Source organism: Notolabrus celidotus, chromosome 20 (genome assembly GCF_009762535.1).
Source record: "Notolabrus celidotus isolate fNotCel1 chromosome 20, fNotCel1.pri, whole genome shotgun sequence".
Classification (NCBI taxonomy): Eukaryota; Metazoa; Chordata; class Actinopteri; order Labriformes; family Labridae; genus Notolabrus; species Notolabrus celidotus.
The window spans coordinates 15,939,287-15,961,063 of NC_048291.1; the positions used below are offsets into that span (position 1 = coordinate 15,939,287).

Genomic DNA, 21,777 nt, shown 5'->3' on the forward strand with positions numbered 1-21,777 from the left:
AATTCTACAGCCTGGCAGGATTTTTTCCTTCTTTAATAGCCTGGACTTGTAAATGGTCTGTGTTTATATAGTGCTCCCTTTGGTCTTCTGACCACTCAGAGTGCATACATTACGTGTCACATTCACCCATTCATACCACATTCACACATTGATGGCAGAGGCTGCTATATTAAGAACCCAAGAGTATTAACTAATCTTATACACATGCTGATGGCACAACACCAGGGGCAATTTGGAGTTAATTGTCTTGCCCAAGGACACTTTTTAGTCCATTACCTATTCTCTTTCCTCAACTCTTGACATGGGAAACCAAAATGCTTCAACCTGTCGGATTTCAAAGCTGCTGGAGCATCCTCAATCCTCATGCATGGGACGATGGTCTCTGTGCTTTCCACTTCCCTAATAAAACTGCACTTTTTGCCTGGAGGACGTTTCATACTGTCCCAAGTCCACGACTGTTTCAAGACAATTATGTTCTTGCCATATAGTAAAACTGTTACTGTTACATCCCCATTGACAAGTTAAGTAAAATAAAAGCTGTGTTATTAACAAATCAAGCCTAACCTAAAACGTATTGTATGAGCACAAGTTACTGCTTGTTGAGGAGGATATAGTTGTGTAATCTGGGCCATTTTAAGTCTTAATTTGTTGATTGATATTCATTATCATTTAAGCACTGTCCAATAGTAAAGATGGCTTTTTGGAATATCAACATAATATTTTTCAGTATGCTGAAATAGTTCACATTTTCCCAACATTCTTGTAGACTAAGTGTCACCACAAGTTGATCTTAAGTATTTGTGAGTGTTTGTTTGTTTGTTTGTTTGTTTGTTTGTTTGTTTGTTTGTTTGTTTGTTTGTAAGTGTTCAAAGGGGGGTATGTTTAGTCATCAATGGGGTGTCTGAGCCTCTTTCTTTTGTTAATTAAGGACTGATTAATGATGTGTTGGACTGAGGTGTTGTGTTGGCCCAAGGTGTCAGTTCTCCAATTCACACCTTAATCAGACCACAGTGTGTTTTTTCTGTTTGCCTAATGTCACACTCTTGTGTTTGTGTGTGTGTGTTAATGTATGTTTGTTTGTGTTGGTTGTGCCAGAGTGGGGGGCTGCGTGCAACAGGACTCTGGTGAACAACCCAAACAGATGCTGATTAACGTGAGCTGCTTAAAGCAGGAATGGACATATGGATTAGGCTCATGAAGTTGACTGTACTCAACAAAAACACCATTTTAAAAGGATGGGGAACATACCTTTTAATGTTTTAGTGTTAGTACATATTTACTCTTTCCCATACCCGTTTGGCAAAAAGCCCATTTGGGAAACGATTGATTTTTTTTGTGCAATTAACTACAAATGACATATGGCACCGTTTTATTTATCCCTTTTTGGGGGCAGTTGACATACCACCAAATCAAAATAAAACGGGCTCACTGTTAATTGTTTTTGAGAGTGAAAATTAATAATTGTTTGATCAAATGATTTTAAATTATGTGCTGGTGGCATTCAGGATCATTCTTGGACTGCTACAGACCAATTGCTGTGAGCAGGATGTGGTTTTGCATTTATACACTTACAAGGTAAAAACATTTATAATGAAGGTGAAATTTCCATTTCATTGCAGAGGTGTAAAGGTCAAGACTCTATAGAAACTGGAAATCCCCTCTCCAATGACACTCAGTTTCTTTACAGTACAAAACCCATTATATGAAACACACTAAGAATATGGAAACCGTAGTGATGTCTAGTCAGGTCATGGTTTTTTCAGACTTCCACTGCAGAAATCTTTTTTTCTCTTAATGTAACTATTGATTACCTGAAAACTGAATCAAATCTCTGGTTTTAGCCAACCATTCTTGGTGTTTGACTAAGTTATTCTGGCATGTGGTTTATTTGTTTGTGAAAGGGTCAAACTGTATTTATGAGGTGTGTAATATAATAAGTTTTATATAGATGAGTTGGTCTCAGTCCCTAGTTTCCTGTGTTACAATTTTTCAAAGCTGCAGTTGAGATTCGTTTTTACAGTTTTCAATGTAAATATGCATGGGAATGTAGTGTTTTCTGATGAAACCACCTTTCTATTTTTGTTTAAATACTGTATCTGTATTGAAAGAAAAGGTGATGTGTCCACCATCCTATCCTTTCATTCTATACATTTCTGTAGCCTTTCGTCTCTCTCTCTTTTCCTGTCTTACTCCCTCTCTCAAACACATATCTTTTCCTGTCCTTTTTTTCAATTCTCCTTGGTTCTCCTTCCACCCTCTTTCTCTCTCTCCGTACCTTTTCCCCCCTGTTTTTCCTTCCTTCTCTCTCTCCCGCTCCCTTGCTCTCTCCCAGTGAAAGGCTGAGAATACCCAAGGGAGCTGATGCAATTAAAATGCTAATCCTGTCTGTCTACAGAGAGAGGGAGAGGGGGGCTGACAGCATGAGGGATTGCGGCTCACATGGAGAACTCGACTGAAATGGAGAACAGAGGGAGGGGGGGGGCACTGGGTTGGGTGGGGGTGGGCTGAAAGGGAGAAGGGGGGGGATGTGTGTTGGGGGGAGACAGAGTGAAAAAGGGGATGCTAGGGAGGACAGACAAGGATAAAGCTTGTGTTGTGAGCTGAGCAATGATATACTGACTGCGTTTAAGACTCATCTATTCCTATGTGTGGAAGGTATTACACTTAATGTACAGCACTACACCACTGGTTAGGTTGTTCAACCTTACCTTCACCACTTCATATATTGTGTTGTGTCTGCAGAGCGGACTGTTTCCACATTGGCTGTGCAGAAATGAGAATGATTATGTATGCAGTGAAAGCCCAGCTGGATACCCTGAATATTTCATAGTATGTGTTGCTTGCTCCGTCTCTCAATGCCACACAGCGCAGTTAGGGTGGTAACGTGTGCATAATGGTGTGATTTCTGAGGGCTGTGGATGGCGGCAGTGGGTCTTAAGCTGTCTTCCTGTTTAAAAAAAGGAATTTAAGTATCATTACTTACGGCACTCTGAGTTTTAGTCTCTTAGTAACCGAACCAGCCCAGCGGCAATGTCGGGAGCCAGTTGATCAAAAGGCAACACTGTGCTTGGATAGAGGAGCAAAACAACCAGGCAGCCAGCTCTCACACCTGTAATGTTCTTCCTCTGTTTCTTGTTATTCTGTTTTTTTTATTTGTTTCAGAATCTGTTTTCCCTTGCTCATCTCTTTGGGCCCTCTTCTGTGCTGTGTCTTAACTCATCTTAACAGCTGCTATAATATCACTAGGCCTCTAGACTGCGCTTCAGTGTAATTGTGGGTAATCGCGGCTTAATTGGAGTAATTAGGAGAATGTAGGGGTATTAGGCTACAGCTGGGGGCCATAATGAGGAGTGGGGGCAAAAGGGAGGGTGGAGAGGTGAGAAGCTTCAAGAGCTGCAGTTGCCCTCTTCATTGTAGGTCAGATGTACTTCTCAGTGAATGGACAGTGAACATCCACCCCACCACAAGCATACAATTAGAATCAGAGATGTCTGAGGCGGGATGGCCTTGATTTTGTCAGGACACAAAACTTAAGTAGCCCTCGGAGCAAAGGCAAAGTGTCCTGATCATGCAGATTCAACAGGTACTAAACAGGTACTTCTGTACCTTTTATCAACAAAGAAGCCATAGTGTTTGTGGATAGGAAGTGCTGAGATTGTTGGAGAATGACTGAAAAGAAAGAACAAGAGGAGGGAATGAGATGGGGCGAATCAGGGTCATTAGTTCAGGCGGCTGGGTCTGCTGCATTCCTGAGCCCTGAGATGGGGGAGCAGCAGAGCAGGAATGTGCCTCGAAGAGAGAAGAGACCTTAGCAGAGGGAAAGAAAAGACAAGAAGGAACAAGCAAAAAATTAGAGGGGGTGCTTTGCATAGAGAGGCCCTAAATGGTGTAACAGACTCATTTATCAAATGAAGTTTGGAAAAGCAAAATCTCATCTGCTCTGCAGCACTTGGAAACTTAAAGCAAAACTGTTTTCCTCGTTTCTTTCACATCTGTTAGCCCGACTCTACTGCTTGCCCATTTGTTAGCTCTGGCTGCTTGGCGTCAGCAAACTTGTTTTTCAAGACAATCCTCTGCAGGGAAACTTTGATCAAACATAACGATTCTTACAATTCAAAGAGTTTTGATAATAAGACTAAAACTGAATAATGAGTTCATGCTCCCCCTAACCTTTGAAGATGAGCTTTGACTAACCAGCATAATCCCTAAGGCGGACGAGCACCTAACCCAGTTTCCACTGGGATTAATCTTGTCATCCATATTGTTGGCACCTGTCTCATTCAGAACCTTGCCTGGTTTCACTGCTGTTCATATTGACTTTTACCTCATTAAGGCAGTCTGTAGGTATAAAGAACAAGCATGTTAAAGTAGTATTGTGTTGAGTATAGGTGACTCAAAATTCACTAATTCTGGTATACATTTTTTAAATTACTATGGTTAACATAAGATAAAAATGTCAGGTTTGAAAGCATCCACATCGCAGACACAGTCTTACTCAATGTAGCAAATAACCTCCAGCTTAGTGAAGAAGTGCTCAGTTTTAATTCTTTCAGACTTATGATAAGCCATTGATTCCTTAGATCATGAAATTTTAGAATTCAGTTGGTTTATATCTCACACATCTCAAACCACTTTCTCAGTCAGTATAAGCAAATCATTGTCCACATTGCATGTGAAGTACCCCAAGGTTTAGCGTTTTCTGCCTACATGTGAGTTTGTTTCACGAGAATGGCCCCATTAAAACAGAAAAGTCTTTCCTTCCGAATCTTTCAGTTTGATAAAAATCAACCTTCATAAGACATTGCAAAAACGACAGCAAACACTGGAGAATGCATGGCAGACCCGTAGTTGGTGGTATAGCTTCCGGTGCTTTCAAATGGTACTCGCAAAGCAGGAAGTTGTGTGGTGAAGTTGTGTACAGGTAACTGTATGGCAACTTATGGCGTTTTTCAACCGCAGGAACTTTACCCCTGAACTACTTGCATTTCAATTGGAGGAACCAGGGACTAAATTTAGTTTAGGTAGTTAATCTCCCCCCTGAAAAGCCCCTGCTTGGGGGTTAGTACTTATCAAAAGTCCCGGGACTTTCGGCTGAACGTAACGGTGTTTGTGGAGTTTACACACTTGCTGAAACACAGGGAGTTCCTGGAAATGCATCATAGTTTAGTTTTTTATTAAAATTTCAAAATATCATTTAAAATATTTTTTTTCTCTATATGTCACTGGCCTGATTTGCACAATCCACCTAGGACTTCAGCCCGTGGTCGAAACGTAGACAACAATGGGGGGGGGTCAGGAACCTTTTAGTTCCGGGGAAAGTAGTTCTGGGGGCTAAAAACCCCGGAACTCTTGGTCGAAATGCACCTTTAGCAGTGTAGCAATGGCAAAACATGGAGGCCAAAAGATCAATTGTTGCCCTCCTTGCTTTCAGCATTTTAGCAATTTGCCTTTGTGCTGAAACACCATGTGGAGAACAAAAGAAAAGACAACAAAGTTAACGTTGTTGACAAACACTTGCCATATCTCCTTTCGGTCCTGTACGTAGCTAACGTTAATCAAACTACATTTTGCAAGCTGTGATTTCGTTAACGTTAGCCAACATAGCTCCTCTAACTACAGACCCTGTCAGTTACATAATAACATAATGTATTTATGTGAAGCTTTTAGTCCACGGGCTAAAAGCTTCTTAAAACATCAGACACGTCACAACTCATGAACTTGAATCTTTCCGAGTAATTTGACTTATGATGTTTTGAATATGATAAGAAGGGGGTGTTCACATGGTAAACATGGCCCAATTTGAAGGAACCATTTGTAATAACACTCAGGAAAAGCAACACATGCCTACAAATAAACGAGAAGACTATAGCAAACACACGCTCGAAAACCATTAACTTTTTCTGAAGAAGCGTGAATAAACTCATTAAGAGTCAGCAGCTCAAACACAGCTCAGTAGTGTGCCATTTTTGTTAATGTCCTCTGACTCCCACCTGGCTATTTGACTGGAAAAGTGATGCGCATATGCAAATGGTTGGTGACGTCATATATATATTATATATATTATATACATATATGTGTGTATATATGCAAAGGTTTTATTATCATTCATTTGAATGCTGATTAGAGGTTCTCAGAGACCCAGTGTGTATGATCATCTTCAATTCTCATTGCCTGACCAAGTCCAAAACTCAAAGATTTATCATACTTGGAAAAGACTAAACTAGAGCTGAGAGTAGAACTAGTGAATGTTTATCTGTACCTAAAAACACTATGAAGATCATTTTATTCCATTTCAGTATTTTATGTTTTGTACATTAATAAATGAGATAAAAGTGAAAGTGGTATTGTAGTAACCATGTGTTTCATATCACATTATTGTGATTTACAGAATATTGTTGGTAAGTAACGGTAATGTCCCCAAGATTTTCAACCGTGATAGCAAGTTTGTACTCCTACTTTCTGAAGTTGAATGATTATGGGGCAAAGGGGTCAAGAGCAAATTAAGTGAAGTTTTTAAAGCTGTAGGCTCTGAAGAAAAATGGTTGTCTGTACTTAAAACTTTTCAGTAACAGAGTGGTATCTGTAAGGGAGTGTGTATGTGTGAAAGAGAGAAAGAGAGAGATGAGAGCATGGCTGCAGGCTGACAGAGGTCCTGGTATAATGCAGTGGTGGGGGCAGCAACTGATAACTATACTTATGGCCACTAGGGCTCATAGTGACAGCACATGCACTCCCATTACTGGTCTCATGCCTCATGCCCTTATCTCTGGCAGTCTGCCACAAAGGGACTACACTGCCCTCTGCTGTTGATTTACAGGAAGTTCAGGCTCATTGAGAATTCACCCAGGCACTCACAGCAATGACTCAGGGGAGGAACTTGACTGGGTTTTGACAGGGCAGCACTTCTTTGAATTTTAGCAGTGATAAAGCACCTTTCTATGCACCCCTCAAACGTTCTTATAGCCTTCCACTTGAAGGGAAAAGTACGGTCCATTTTTTCAGATACTGTTAAAACAAACAGGTTTTCTCAACCCGTGGAAAAGCAATCTAACTTGAGCAGACCAAGAAATAACATTTTTCCCCTAAACATCTAAATACTAACCTTGTCTATTCCTTTTCTCTTTCTCTTGTACAGTGCTGAGTATACGAGGTGTGCAGGAGGAGGACCCCCCAGATCCCCAGATCATGAGGTTGGACAACATGTTGCTTGCAGAGGGTGTGTCAGGACCAGAGAAGGGAGGAGGATCAGCCGCTGCAGCTGCGGCAGCAGCAGCAGCAGGGGGCTCACCCACCGACAGCATCGAACACTCTGACTACAGAGCCAAGCTTGCCCAGATCCGTCAGATCTATCACTCTGAGCTGGAGAAGTATGAACAGGTGTGTACTGAGCTGAACATAATGCTTAAACCTAACCTTTCAACACATTTTAACATGTGATGATATCGTACATTTAGGCCAGCCTGATTAAAAAAACGCCACCCGTAGGATTTTAACCTAAGATTTCAACAAATAAGACTGGGCACTCCTTGCTTTGTGATATTTTCCTTACTTTAACCAGCAGCTGTAGCTCATATCAAATGCAAACTGGCACATGGCCGCAAACACATACCATAGACAGCTTACAGTCATCAGATTACATTCAATCATAGCTTTAATTCAGTGACTTCCACCAGTCAGTACAGAATTAATAAAACAAAAAAAAATGTCTAGTAGTTCAGTATAGTTATGAAAATATCCTCATTAATCTTTGTACTCTTAAGGCCCTTACATTTTGCTGAGGTCAGCAGCTTTGCAAAAAAAACCCAGCAAAACAAATGAGAATCAAATGTGAAAACAACCTTCCCCGGCTGTTCTTGTGAACCTTTGGCTTGTGAAAGTCTCCTGTTAAGGGCAATGAGAGCTTTTGGGTAAGAATGCAGGCTCATCGACAAGACAGAGGAGCAATTCATTTTGATATCTAGTCTGTATGAAATACATGAACACATTTATCAAAGTCATACCTCACAACTTCAGAATTTTACAGTACATACATGGACTTCAAAATAATTTCTTTCTTGTATTGCTGGTGGACTCTTATAAGAGCTTGATTAAAAAAGGATTGAAATACTTTGAAATTATATCTTTTATATTGGACAATGTTTTCCCCAACACCAAATGCAAAATGTTTTCATATAACAAATCAGTCCTTTCATTTTTGCATTTAGCTCTTAAATGCACCTGTTAGCTATTCCTTAGTGTGATACTGATTCAAGTTCTAGCAGTCATGCTGTGCATTTATTTACTCATTAAAATTTTACATGTAACTCACACACCAAATGTGGCTTTAAATTAGGGATGTACATTTTAAGTATTTTCTGGGTCGATTTTTGGAAATGTTAATGATCAATTATCGATTAATCAATAAAAAAATCAATTATTATTCTTATGTCAAAAACAAGGCCAAATACATATTTTTCCACTAAATTATATTTTCTACAGCAACAAAATGCATATAACTTACGGTATTGGATACGGTGTACAACATGTTTAACACTGATTATCAACGATCAGGTTCATAAAAATATTCTCCGCAGACATAGACTTATAATGTGAAGGCTCATAATACTAACAGAAAAGTCCTTCAGACTCGCAGTGTCCAGTTTTCTGCCTACTCGTTTTTATTGAGAAAATAAACGTGTATTCGATCAGGTGTCAGCCGGGAGCGCAACCAGGTCATAATCAGTCCAGCGGCAGAAAAGCCCAGACGGCTCTGATGTTGCTGGTCTGCAAACATAGAGTACTAACAATTCCCACCAGTCTGTTGGCTTTGTATCTAAAGGTGAGGAAAAGCCCTGTTTAATGTTGTCAACCTTTGTGTCGGTATCGTTGTTGGCAGCAGTTGCGTATTAATCCTCATTAAAAAGGCACACGTGGAGATCTGACGCGCAGCCGCCAGCTGAGCGTCTCCGCTGTGAGCAACACCTTTAACAGCTGATTCACATTTAAACATGCTTTAAACTTAAAACACCTCCTGATAGCTGAGTGTAATATGAGACCATGATGTTTGAGACGGAAAATTGAAAACAAAAATGCGTGTTTCATATAAATTTCTTAACAGTCAATTAATCGATATCGATTAATTGTGTAAATCCCTCCTTTAAATATTACAGTTATATAGAAGAAGAAGAAAAAAATATGGTAAGCTATCGACATAAACAGCTTAGGCCTAAATGTTTTTATCAGAACGGTGTGTTGGAACTGGACAGTATCTTTGCTCAGACATTTTTTACAGTCTCATTTAACTCCTTTTTCTCTCTCCCTTGACCAGGCCTGCAGTGAGTTTACCAACCATGTAATGAACCTGCTGAGAGAGCAGTCTCGCACACGACCCATCTCTCCCAAGGAGATTGAGCGCATGGTTGCCATCATCCACCGCAAGTTCAGTTCAATCCAGATGCAGCTCAAACAGAGCACCTGCGAGGCCGTCATGATTCTGCGCTCACGCTTCCTTGATGCCAGGTGTGTGTTTGTGTGTTTTTGGCTGGTTATTTCCTTGACTGGGCTGTAAGCAGGTTGATGCTTGTAAACTCCAAGCATTTCAGTTATTATTCTTCTGTTTGTCAGACGAAAGAGGCGCAACTTCAACAAGCAAGCTACAGAGGTGCTGAACGAGTATTTCTACTCCCACCTGTCTAACCCCTATCCAAGTGAGGAAGCCAAGGAGGAACTGGCCAAAAAGTGTGGAATCACTGTGTCTCAGGTGAATTTATAAAACCATTATATTGGCGATCATCTAGGTGAAAGTGCATTGTAGCTGATTGTGTGGACACTGAATATATTATTATGGTTGTTATAATCAGGCTTCAATACAAATATCGGACCTCTATCCCTCCCTCAGGTCTCTAATTGGTTTGGCAACAAGAGAATACGCTACAAGAAGAACATTGGTAAGTTCCAGGAGGAAGCGAACCTCTACGCGGTTAAAACAGCGGTGGATGCTGCCAACGTGTCTGCGCAGGCTAGCCAGGCTAATTCTCCAGCAACACCCAACTCAGGTACTACTTCCTCCGTCATCCACCCACGCTTTTTCAGTTCACATTTAAAGATTGCTAAGTAAAAATATTTTTTTAGACAGAAGTAAACAGATCGAATCACACAAACTGTTGAAGGGCTGAATTGATCATTCAAAGGACAATCCCTAATATATTCTCCAACTCTGCTTTCAGCCAGGTGTTACACTGTATTCAGAGTCATGAGACTTAATCCAATTGGTTTGACTTGAAATCATTGGTTGAAAGTTGTCTACAGCAAAACTTATTCAGAGAAAAGGGATGATACATTCAGAAGTGCAATCGATATCTTCCTGATTTTACATTTGAGCTCCAAAAGTCTGATGTATTTTATAAAGATACTTACATTTAAAAAATGCACAGCTCTGTCCACTACTTTCTATAATGTTACTTAGTTTGTAAAATAAATGAAGTTTAATAAATGAAGCAGTTAAGTATATGTGGATTAGATAAAGTATCTAATTCCCATTTTTTTGTCCACACCTGAAAAGTTATGTTTGTTTCTAAATATCCAAATCTGGAACGTTTTTCATGTTGGTTTTCTGATGAAGCAAAGTCCACCTGAGGACAGAGAGAGGAGACATTTGTGCTGTGGTCTTGGTCTATGATCATCTGTTAGAGAAGACTTGCATTGACTTCTTTTATCTTTATTATGCAGATGCATTTACAACATGCGCGTTTCCAAACACTCAGCTATACTCTGTGTTCTGACACTCTTTAAATCAGGGGTTCCCGAACTTTTCAGCCCGCCACCCCCAAAATATAAGTACTAAAGACTTGCAACCCCCACTGTCCCTCAAAGTGATTTAATGTGGCTTCATTTAGTTGGTCTGCAGAAAATGACCCTACCTATATGAGCATGTGACTGTGTTTCTGTGCCGTCATGAATTAACCTAATGCTACTGATGCTTATGATAATTAACTGTTCACTAACCCAAAACTTAGGAGTCATCTGACAAAAGAAAGGCACAAAACTCATTACGTTTTGTATTTTCCAGGTTTTATTTCAAGTTTAGCTACTGTTTTTGTCGATAATTTTTACTGTAATGAATAAAATGGACTATTTTTAGATGACTTTTGTCATTCAACTTTTTTTATCGCATTTTTTTGTAGTATTTCTTTGTTCACCACAAGTTAACAAACAAAAAAATATATAAAAAAGAATAATAAAAAATTAATAATTATATATATATATTATATATTATATATATACAATACAATAATAAAATTAACATTACAAACCAAAAGGAAGATAAACCTAAATAAACAAATATAAATAATAATAATAAATACTTTTAGATAAGTTTAAAAAAAAAAAGAATTCTGGAAGACATCTCACGACCCCCCATTTGTGTCTAGCGACCCCCCAGGGGGTCCCGACTCACAATTTGGGAACTCCTGCTTTAAATCATCCCTATTCTTAATTAATTTGTTGGTTAATGTTTTTCATCAGCTGGCTCAACCTTTTTATCTTCCCCTACTAGTACATTGTCTTTTTAAAAAAGCACCACAGTCAAAGTCAGAATAGAGTAACTCCTTTGCCTAGAAGTTTGATAAAAAATGAAGTGGGGTCATTCAAATATGTAACTTTAGTTAGCTCTCTTCTTCTTGAAAGGGGTTTTTAAATATTTTCTTAATTATACTCTAGCCTTTTTACATGCACAGTGTGACATCTCTCATGTACTTAATCTCAGCGCCCCCTACCTGCTATCACTTGATTGTATCCCACCATGCTGACAAACACAGGCTCTTGAAAAACTAAACTGTGGGTCAATTGTCAGTTATTAAAGCCCAGACTGTGATCCATACAGAAGGGCGACTCAGCCACAGAAACCAGATTAACCTTTCAATATATATTCCGAGTAAGCTGGTTGAGAACACCTCCGCCCTATTTGAACCTAGAAATCAGAATATACTTCTTCCAGTCTGTTCCAAAACAGAAGTGACCCTCTGACCCCATGACACTGTGGTGGAGCTGATTGAGTATTGGCTATATATATTGCCTGCAGGGTCACCGGGGTCATTCAGTTTGTCTCACACAGGCGACATCTACCTTGGCCTGCGTTCACTCAACGGGGAGGGTCTCACCATCGCTCCCCCGCTACAGTCGCAGGTATGCACTGAGGACAGCTTTAGAGTTGACCTCAATGCTGTTAACTTAGCCACCAGAGTTCCCGGATACGTACTCCTAGTCTAGCTCCTTTAGATCACCACCTCTCCTCAGATCCTGTCCTGACTTTACCTATGATCCCATCATCTCCTCCCCCAACACACAGACAAGCTGACCCTTCTTTGCGTTGTACCGTGAGCCCTGAGGAGCTTATGGACTCACTCAAGAGGAATTATGTCAGGTTTTTTAAGGCTATTTAGTTTTGTATTGATACATACCACTCTATAATTACACAGTCCAAAGCTATATTTCTCTTATGAGAAGACATGGGAGAATGTACGCTCTGTACCAGTTTAGGGGCATCGGGGTTTTCCCTCTACTTTGTAGTCATCACATAGAGCTGGGGTATTTAAATCTTGGGGATTGAACCAGACACCCCTCTGACTGAGGCTCAGTTTCTCTACCTCTAGGTTGTGTTGCTCCTCCAACCCTCAACAGCACTCTGCCTTGTTAATCCATGGTTTCCTTGCCCCTCAAAGTTCCTCTCCTCATCCCTCCATATGTTCTCCTTGATGTGTAGATTAAAGAGAATGTTTCCTCTACGTGAATAAATGTGAATAAAGATTCTGTATATGTTCCTCTGCCAGTAGATACCAAAGTTTACCACATGTTTACCAGAAGTTGACTTTCCATGTCATGGAAACTAGTGCAGAGGTGGTTTGCATAAGTTTGTGCTTATTTTTTTTGTGTGTGTCTCTGATAGGTGGATACCCTGCACCGTGCTACACACCTGACGGGCGGCTATGAGGAGCTGTCAGGTAGTGGCCTCTACACCCCTCATCGCCTGGATGTAAGCATAAACTGAAGGCTTGATTTTATGGAGTAGCTAATAAACAAATTGCTTTGAATTAAATCAGATAGAAGAACACAAATGCATCTTCTTTGACTTAGAAATCATTAAATGAATGTGTTCTGTGATGTGACAGCATCTGTTTCTTGCTGGTAAAGTGCTAAAGGTGAGAAATTACATGCAGCGAAAGCCACAGTTTGCTTTCTCCAGTAAGCTTATTTAGTAGATGTCAAGAGAACATATGGGTTTGTGTAATTGATAGGGGTGAGCCCGACTAAGGATTTGCTTAGTCGAATCTGATCCATCAGATTTTGCCCATAGTCGACGAATAGTCGAATGTTTGTTGTTTTTCCTTATTGACCTAAAGTCGGCATGATGGTGACCGCATGACAATATTACGCATAACCCTTTGCGAATTAAGAGACGCGTAGCTTAAAGTAAAGGGGACAACAGAATATTATAAGCATAAAACTTAGAGTTTTAAATCTATATATTGCGAAAACAAGTGGTGGAGGAGAGAAAACTCAAATAAGGCCACCATCCGTTAAACATGGAACAAACGCGCCTTATAGAATAGAATCAGGAGATATTTAAACAGGTTCACACGCGGAGAGCAGCGCTGCGGGGGGTAGTTGTCTAACTTAAGGCTAAACATGTTTATAATGTTCAAAATCAAACCTGAACCAGCTAAAGGGTTTTAAATCTCTTAACAGTACCTTTTAAAAACAGTCTTTCATCGCGTCTTGTCCGCGTGAGTCTTTTAAAATTGTACGTGAGGAAAACCATCGTGTTTACAGGTAGAAGTGCGCTCCTTGCTCTGTGACTGTAAATCCTGTCATAGAGAATATCCTCTCTGATGGCGTTGGAGGTGGGATGGGGATGCTGTGGATTGTTTTGAGGCTTCGGACCGCTTTGGGTATCCCTCCTCGTTCTTTGGCCCCGTACAGTTTTTGTGTGGTCCGGTAATCCTTGATCTCACAGCCCTCTTCATGAAGATGCTCCTCATCTTCATCACTATTTTTAGGATCAACTGAAGTTTTATTTCCTGACATTTTGAGCTGCCATGAACGTAGAAAGATTTAAAGACCAGCTGAGCTACGTCTGCTTCACAGGTCCTGCTAAATGGTCCATCTTTAATTACCAGGGTGATTTAATTACCCCTTTTAGGAGATTAACACTTCAAGAGCTGTTCTCAGAATTACATTAATATAAGTCTATATTTTTATAAAAATAGGATATATGAGACACTATTTTACGGGAAACTATTCGACTATGAGATTGGCAGTCGACTAAGGCTCGTTAGAACGAATCGTCGAATATTCGACTATTTGGGGTCACCCCTAGTAATTGAGGTGAGATATTTCTATTTATCTGCCATTTGTAGCTCAAAGCTGAGGAATATGCATGGCAAGGACCTCAAACAGAAGGGTAACAAGAGAGAGTGTGAAGAGAAGGAGACATAATTTCACATAGCGACAGGATCCCATATGCACTGTCATTTCAGAAATCAGTTTCTTTGGCAGCAACAGCAGAGCTAAGGTAGATTCAGGCATCTGTTTTTTCCTTGCTCATGGTCAGTTTATACTTCTGCTTTTTTTTTCTTCATTTGACACAAATATTTAGATTAGATGACTGATTTTTAATGCAGATACTCTCTTCCCTGACTGTCTGCAGGCTAACAGCTGGCAGGACACCACCAACCCCCACTCTGTCACCTCTCCTCCTGGTCCCCCTGGCAGCGTCCACTCTGACACCTCCAATTGATTGGTGGCTCTCACTGCCATGACTCCATTCCGACTGCAGTCTGAGTTGACTACCATCCTCTGTCCTCATTGTCACTATTCCCTTGTCTCTCAACTAGACAACCACAAAAGGCCATACTCCCATTCCATAAAACACAGACTGTGCTGGAACACAGGACAGCCGAACAGCAGTCAGGAGTTATTCTGCCTCCACCTCACAGCTCCACTTCAACGCTAGAAGCTCCTCAACTCAGAACAAAAGAGGGATGGAGCAGGTCGATGCTGAGACAGATAGAAATCATTTTCAACATCAAGTACTTTTTGAGACCACTGATCCAGCTGTGTAGATGATCATGATGTCTGTACATTATGTGTATATGCACGATAACTTCACACAGTAATCACACAGCTTGTCATGTGCTATTGACCTCTGCACTCGACCCTTTGCTTTGAAAACTGTGTGTGATTGCCTGTATCTCTTGAAGCCTTGGCATTTGATAGCCAAACTGTTGATACAGATCACCAGGGAGCTCCTGCTCACCCTTGCTCGTACCAAAGTGCTTACCCCAGTGGTTGTCAAAACATCTGTATCTTCGAGATCAACCTTCCCCCATTCAACACCAGACACTGTTTTATCTTCCAGTTCTTATAGCTTGATGTCTCATTCTGTTGAAGATTTCTAAGAGAATAATTGAGATATGCACAAACGTGCTGGCACACTCCTTTCCTATAACACACCCAAAACTTTTCAGTGGTTTCATAGTGGGCTGACATGAAAGATGTGTCAAGCACAACAGTTAGCATCCTTGATATGGGTGTATCTACCTATAGAGGGTAGTACAGGGGATTACTGTTTAACCAGACATGACAGCTGATAATAGGGCTGGTGGAAAGAGGAGGAATGGGCAGCAAGGAGAATATCTTTGGTTGAGTGGCTGTAACAATAGCCCTTTTTGTTGCTAACCAATTAGAGGGTGTTGGTAGATGGCTTGTAGACTTGACTTCTTGCTTTCTTTCCACTAGTTATTTGATTGTAGCTATTTTCTAATGCTGTTTCACCAAGAATGCACCAGCCACCACCAAAAATGAGCTCAATAAAGCATCTAACTAACTTTGGGAAGAGAAGGGTGGAATGATTGTGGGGCATTGATGTGTTATTGGGACAAACGTGATATGAATATAGGAACATGACTGTCTTCCATGCATGTAGGACTTCTAGGCGTGATATTATTTTCATTTAACCTTCCAAGTTTTAGCTTCGTTTTAGTCACAAAAATAAGGGTATAATTATTACAGTCAGACCAAAAAGGAAAATTGCATCATTTTTTGCTATGATGTGTGTCTCTGTGTGGGCATGTGTACAGTGTTCTTGGGACGTTGCTGGTGCCCTCTGACCTTTTGTTAGCATTATCAAGACTGGGTGCTTCCGCCAGCCAATGACACACCAGGTGGGGTTCAACTGAGATCTCCTCCCTATGTTGAAACATGAAGCTTGTGAGCCTGAGGCAACACACTACAAACCTTCTGTTGTATCAAAACCAAAAATACCACGTTCAGCAATGTAATAATGCTACCTCTATGTCTCTCTGAAGGGGGCACACAGCCACGTGTTCAGCTGAGGAGAGGAGGGAGTTATATTTGTATCTGTGTCTCTATATGTGGTTGTCATGCCCCAAGTTGATTTGGTTTTAGGGTTTTTGTTGTGGGGTGTTAGGGAGGGTGGGTGGAATGAGGACTCATATCATATCTGTTGATTTTGAGCATAGAAAGTATGCTCTCCCCTTTTATTCATCCTTTTATACCTTCTGCTAAAACCGTGACTATTCAGTTGAGTTTTTTTATTCAATGGCCAATTGGGCAAGGGCTTCTCTCCTCCTCTGTTACCAAAAAAAGAGGCAGCACTGGGTGATCTAAAACTTGTGTTTCAGACAAACCTGCTACATTTTGGGGGATTTTCATTCTTTGGAACTATTTTATACATTAACAGTTATGTGAATGACAAAGCATTTTGATAGTAAGGTAAAGCCTTATAAAAATATGTCAGTCAAACTTTGTTGAACCATGTTACAGAACAAAACTTGAGCTTGTAAACTGGTCATATGTGCTATCACACATCTAGTACTTGTTTTGTTACTCATGCAGTTCATATGAGTGTATCTTATGGATAACTTAATCACCACACCAAATTATCATCCTTTCCCCTTTTCTACCTGTTGTAATGGATGTCACTGTACAGTTTGTGTAACGTTTCAGTATTTTTTTCTTTTATAAACTTTGATGTTTGGTTGAGATGCCAGTTTTATTTGGCCTCTGTGTCACAGAATTCACAATAACTATTAATTCTGAATATTATTTAGGTCTTTGTTACATAACCTGGAGGCAATGAAGGGTTTACAGGTGTCACATTTGATGCTGTGGAAAGACAAATGTATTAATTAAGATTCTTTTATAGACGGTGTATTTTGTTACATACATTTCCCATATGATCTCACCCACCCTCGGTTACCCACACTTCTAAATGTCCCGCTGTTTGTGCTTCATTTGATCCTTCATCCTTCAAACATGTTCATGTCATTCAGTGTGATGACAGATTTAAGAGTATGTAGTGAAGAAAGGACAGGTGTGTGAACAAGCTGTTTAAGGACAGTTCATCCCATCAAACTGTTGAAAGAATTTACAGAAGGTATACTTTTGCAAACAATTGGCGGTAGTTAGTCCCTATTTTGTTTTAGGATACATTTTAGATCACTGAATGCAAACCTAATTGTAAGTTCTTCTGACAGACTGAGTAATACAAAAACAGGTGACCTACACTTTGCTCTTGTCTAGCTCCACTCATGTCAACTCACCTCAAACATGTACACCCTGAACATAAAGACATGAAAGGAAACATGTCATTGTCATTAATGTTTCAAAAACAGCTTCAGTTCTATTCATTGAAATACAATTCTGTTTTAATTTTTGGATTCTATTGACTTAATAATTTCCACAGCACCAGATGGCTTCCTAAACCTTTTTGATTTCTTTTTTATTAGTATATTTGTATCTCCCTTCTTTCCCTTGTATTTACCCCTCTCTCTACCTCTGTCTTTCCATTTCTCTTGTATATAACCCCCTGTTTTCAGACTTGTGAGTCTGTATGAACTCCTTTTATACCTCAACTTTAGAATTGTTCTAGAAAGAGTACAACAAAAGGAAGAATATGACAAATTGTAGTGTTCTTATTAGAAAATTAATAAAATGATTTAGTGTGATTTTTTTCAGTATTTGATTTCAAACTTTAGAAGTGTTTCATTTTATAATTTGTCACAAATGCTCTTGTGATAGTCTAATGTAATAAAAGGAGAGATTGCACCATATGATGATTAATATGTGGATCTGTTGGCCTCAATGAGACTGAGGAGAACACTTCACTGAAAAACAAAATTATGTATCCAATGTTACAATCCTTTTCAGCTTAACAGATTTTTAATTACATTTACAAATACAAACATGGAAGAGAGGTAGTCTGAAAAAAATGGCTGCTCTTCAGGAGAAAATCCAAAGAGTCAATATCACAAAGAGAGTTTGAACGCCAGTAAAAGATTTGAGTAAATCGAGGGCCTGCAGACATCATGGCCCTGTCACTGTCCAACTGCCCTCTTTATTGTTTGTTTCCACACATGCAGCTTGATCTTCTGACGTCTGGACACAGTTCAGAGATTCCTGCAGAAAAAATAGTTCTGATCATGACAGGATGTAAAAAAATACTGGCTATAAATTTGACGCACCTCAAGGAATCAAAACTAAAGATTCCATTCATAAAAATGACGAGACAAAATTTAGCATTAAGTAATAGAAAGCTCTGTGGTTATAGAACAATACTTCTGATTCTGAATGAAAACAAAAGAATCAAGGGGGAATTCCAGATTTCACTGTTGCAGGGTACACAGTACCTGATATTTAAAATCACATGGGCATCAGCGCGGAGAGTGAAAACATATGTGACAAACAGAGGGAATGTAGGAAAAATAAAACCTACAGCCAGAGATAATGTAACTATAATCAGAGCACTGGCATTCTCCAGTTTGTGTGTTTTAAAGATTATTGTACAAAATGGAATTCTGCCTGTTTTTAAGTGTCTCGTACGGGTGTAGAAATAAACAGGCTGCGTTGTCTGTTTACTGCAGGTCAATAACCTGTATGATGCAACTCTGTACCTCTGGCAGTGCTGAAGCAATCTCCACAGGTGCCTGCTTCCTCGGCTGGCCAGCTCCTCTGCGACACAGGCAGCACAGAATCCACTTGAATGTCCCTCGCATCTCGTCATCTCGCAGGGAGTAGATGATGGGATTGACCAGAGAGTTGCACTCTGCCATCACCAAACAGTACTTCTCATAGGAGTTGACATTGCTGGCTTTACCCAACAGCCCGTCCAGTAAGAGGGTCACAAGGCCCGGCGTCCAGCAGATCACGAAGGCACCTGCAAACATGAATGAGTCAGAAAAGTCAACAATAATCACCAGTAAATCTTCCACAACAGCAGGGACATGACATGACACGTGTCTCAAAGTGCAGCAGCGTTGAGTAATGTCTTGTCTGCTCGGGTGACTCGTGTATCTAACAGCAGATAATTATGATACTAAGAAAACAAAGACATGGTTTATGACAAGAAATGAGACTACAATTTCATTGTGAAACACTTGAAATTCCAAACAAGCTTCTCACTAAGAGGACCTACTGTATAAATACTGGTCTGACAAACAGACCGGACTAAAGCTGCAAAACTGGTTTCTGTAGGAAGTGAGAGGCCTCAAGTATGAGGTGTCACAAATTAACAAAAAGAGTCTCACCCAGGACCATGGAGATGGTTTTCATCAGGTTGAAAACAGTCTGCCGTGTCTCCGAGGAGTGCTGCGATGTGTATCTGCTCTGGGTATCTCACATAGATGAAGATGCGGGCGTACATGCCCACCATGATAAGAAATTGAGCAGGTTGAGGAACTGCCCAGAAAATGAGAAGCGTCGACTGTAGAGGGGAGCACAGTGGAGCAGTCATCCAGATCACACTCACAGTTCCAAACAGTTGAGGGCACCAAGCCCAGAATACACTCACAGCCCAGATGCAGACGATCAGCAGCACCACGCGCCGCTTGGTCATCCTGCTGTGCAGCTGCATGGTGATGATGGTCTGGTGGCGCTCCACTGCCACAGCCAACAGGTTGGCCACAGAGGCTGTCAGGCTGATGTCAATCAAAGCCCCACGGATGTACCACTGCTTCTTGGTGAGTGTGCTGGTCCAGGGGCCAGTGTTCAACATCAGGTTGGCATAGGCAATACCTGCAAACAGGTCTGCTGCAGCCATGTTGCCAAGGAGATAGTAGATAGGGAAGTGGAAGCGGTGGTTCAGGAAGATGGCCACCATCACCATCAGGTTGGCCAGGACTACAATGAGACATACCGTCAACCCCAGTCCAATCACTGCATAGTCCCGAGTTGTCCACCCTGTGCTGATGACCTTACCAACCAAGTTGTAGAAGAAGGTGACGTTGTGGCTGTAGTCACAGGTGTTCCACACATTGCTCTCTACGGCCATTGCTGCAGATATAAACCAGAATTGTATTTCAATAAGTCCCTGCTGTCTGACAAACTGCAACAACAGAGTATACTGTAATAATATAACACTTACTCTGTATGTTCAACATCTGTTCAACACAGAGCATTTGCCATCGCTGCCCCCATCTCTCTGGAACTCTCTCCCTCCAAACATCGGCAACTCTGACTCATTTTAATCATTAAGAAAAAAACACTTGTTCAAAAAAGCACGCAACACATGACCTCTATCCCGCCCGCCCTCTCTCCAATGACTCTTCACTTGTAAATGTTGTATGAAAAGCAGACATGCCGAAAAAAAGAACAAGTAGTCAGTAAGTTTGACGTTTAGCAACAAATGAAACATGTGCCACTGATGACTGAGGCTGCTGCTCGACTTTCTGAATGAAGAGAAACGATCACATATTATCTCAAACTTACCGCCAGTTTAGGCACTCCTCCATCCAGACAGCTCTGACAAAAAGCTTGGCTTGCAAGCTGCCATCTGAAACCGCCAAACACTAAATGTCTCCTCTCATCTCTGTTCGTCAGAGCGAGGAAAAGTTTCAGCTCTGAATCATTTTGACGCAGATCAGCTGGACTTAACAGACAGGTTGCAGTGCTGCCTCCACGTGCAGCCTGAAATATCGGAAACACATATACACATTTGCTTTGGCCTTTTCAACTCTTAAAGGAACTTTTTTTTTTTTTTTAAGGACGTCCTCCTAATCCTCAAGATGTATTTCAAATATCTTTATGTGACACTAGAGTGGGTTCAATCACTTTTTGAAAGACGTGAGTGCACGTGGTACATTGCTCCAAAATACCTGCAGTGAAATTAATAAATACCAGGAAAAAAAACGGAAATGAAAAATACTTTCTGTTTTAACTTTAATTCAATCAGTCCAGCATAATTTACCCTTCAATTTGATAATAGTGTTATGATGGGAGTTTCACTTGCATATGTACAGATGAGTCTGCAGTAAAAACAGCATAACTTTTAAAGCACGTGCTCTTGTCATTTGTCTTTATTGTCAAAAAAGTAAGTAATATTTTAGTCTGTGGTTTTATTCTAAAAATTGTTCTCAGGGAGTGTTAATATTATGGTGTCCATCTTGTCCCTAGGCGGAGTGGCTGGATCTGATGAGGGTATATTCATGGCAATCCCACTGCTCTCTTGTGGTCATGGTGAGAAAACTACATCAAATCCATTTGCTAGCACTCTAAAACTCTTCAGTCATGTTTCTGAATTATACGGTCAATACACAGTAAGTGATAGTTAAAGCTGCTGTTGGTAAGAATGGGGTAAAAAACGTTACTTTTCTGCTGGGTTTGGAGCAAAGGTCATAATGCCCAAATCTGGTTGGGAGGGATAGTGTTGACATTCAAAGCCCCTGTCTGAATAGATGTTTACTCTGTGACTACCAACAGCAGCTTTAATATACAGTTAAGCAT

General features: G+C 40.5%; 2 protein-coding genes across 3 annotated transcripts in view; one reads left to right on the plus strand and one right to left on the minus strand.

Moving 5' to 3' along the window:
- The window catches only part of pbx4 (pre-B-cell leukemia transcription factor 4), a 30,377-nt gene extending 12,372 nt beyond the window's left edge, over nt 1-18,005 (plus strand). For both annotated transcript variants that reach the window (XM_034710810.1, XM_034710811.1), the window contains 6 exons: nt 7,136-7,377; nt 9,308-9,498; nt 9,604-9,739; nt 9,878-10,034; nt 12,923-13,009; nt 14,684-18,005. In XM_034710810.1, coding sequence (XP_034566701.1) covers nt 7,136-7,377; nt 9,308-9,498; nt 9,604-9,739; nt 9,878-10,034; nt 12,923-12,966 — 770 coding nt within the window. In that variant the 3' untranslated portion in view covers nt 12,967-13,009; nt 14,684-18,005. The remainder of the gene's footprint in view (nt 1-7,135; nt 7,378-9,307; nt 9,499-9,603; nt 9,740-9,877; nt 10,035-12,922; nt 13,010-14,683) is intronic.
- Nucleotides 18,006-18,197: 192 nt separating this feature from the next.
- On the minus strand, nt 18,198-20,983 carry lpar2a (lysophosphatidic acid receptor 2a). The gene is given in 9 exon segments (XM_034710807.1): nt 18,198-18,456; nt 18,951-19,213; nt 19,584-19,665; nt 19,667-19,749; nt 19,752-19,775; nt 19,778-19,840; nt 19,843-20,328; nt 20,420-20,508; nt 20,764-20,983. Coding segments are annotated over 9 exon segments (1,206 nt in total). The 5' UTR covers nt 20,787-20,983; the 3' UTR covers nt 18,198-18,363.
- Between the last annotated feature and the right edge of the window lie 794 nt (nt 20,984-21,777).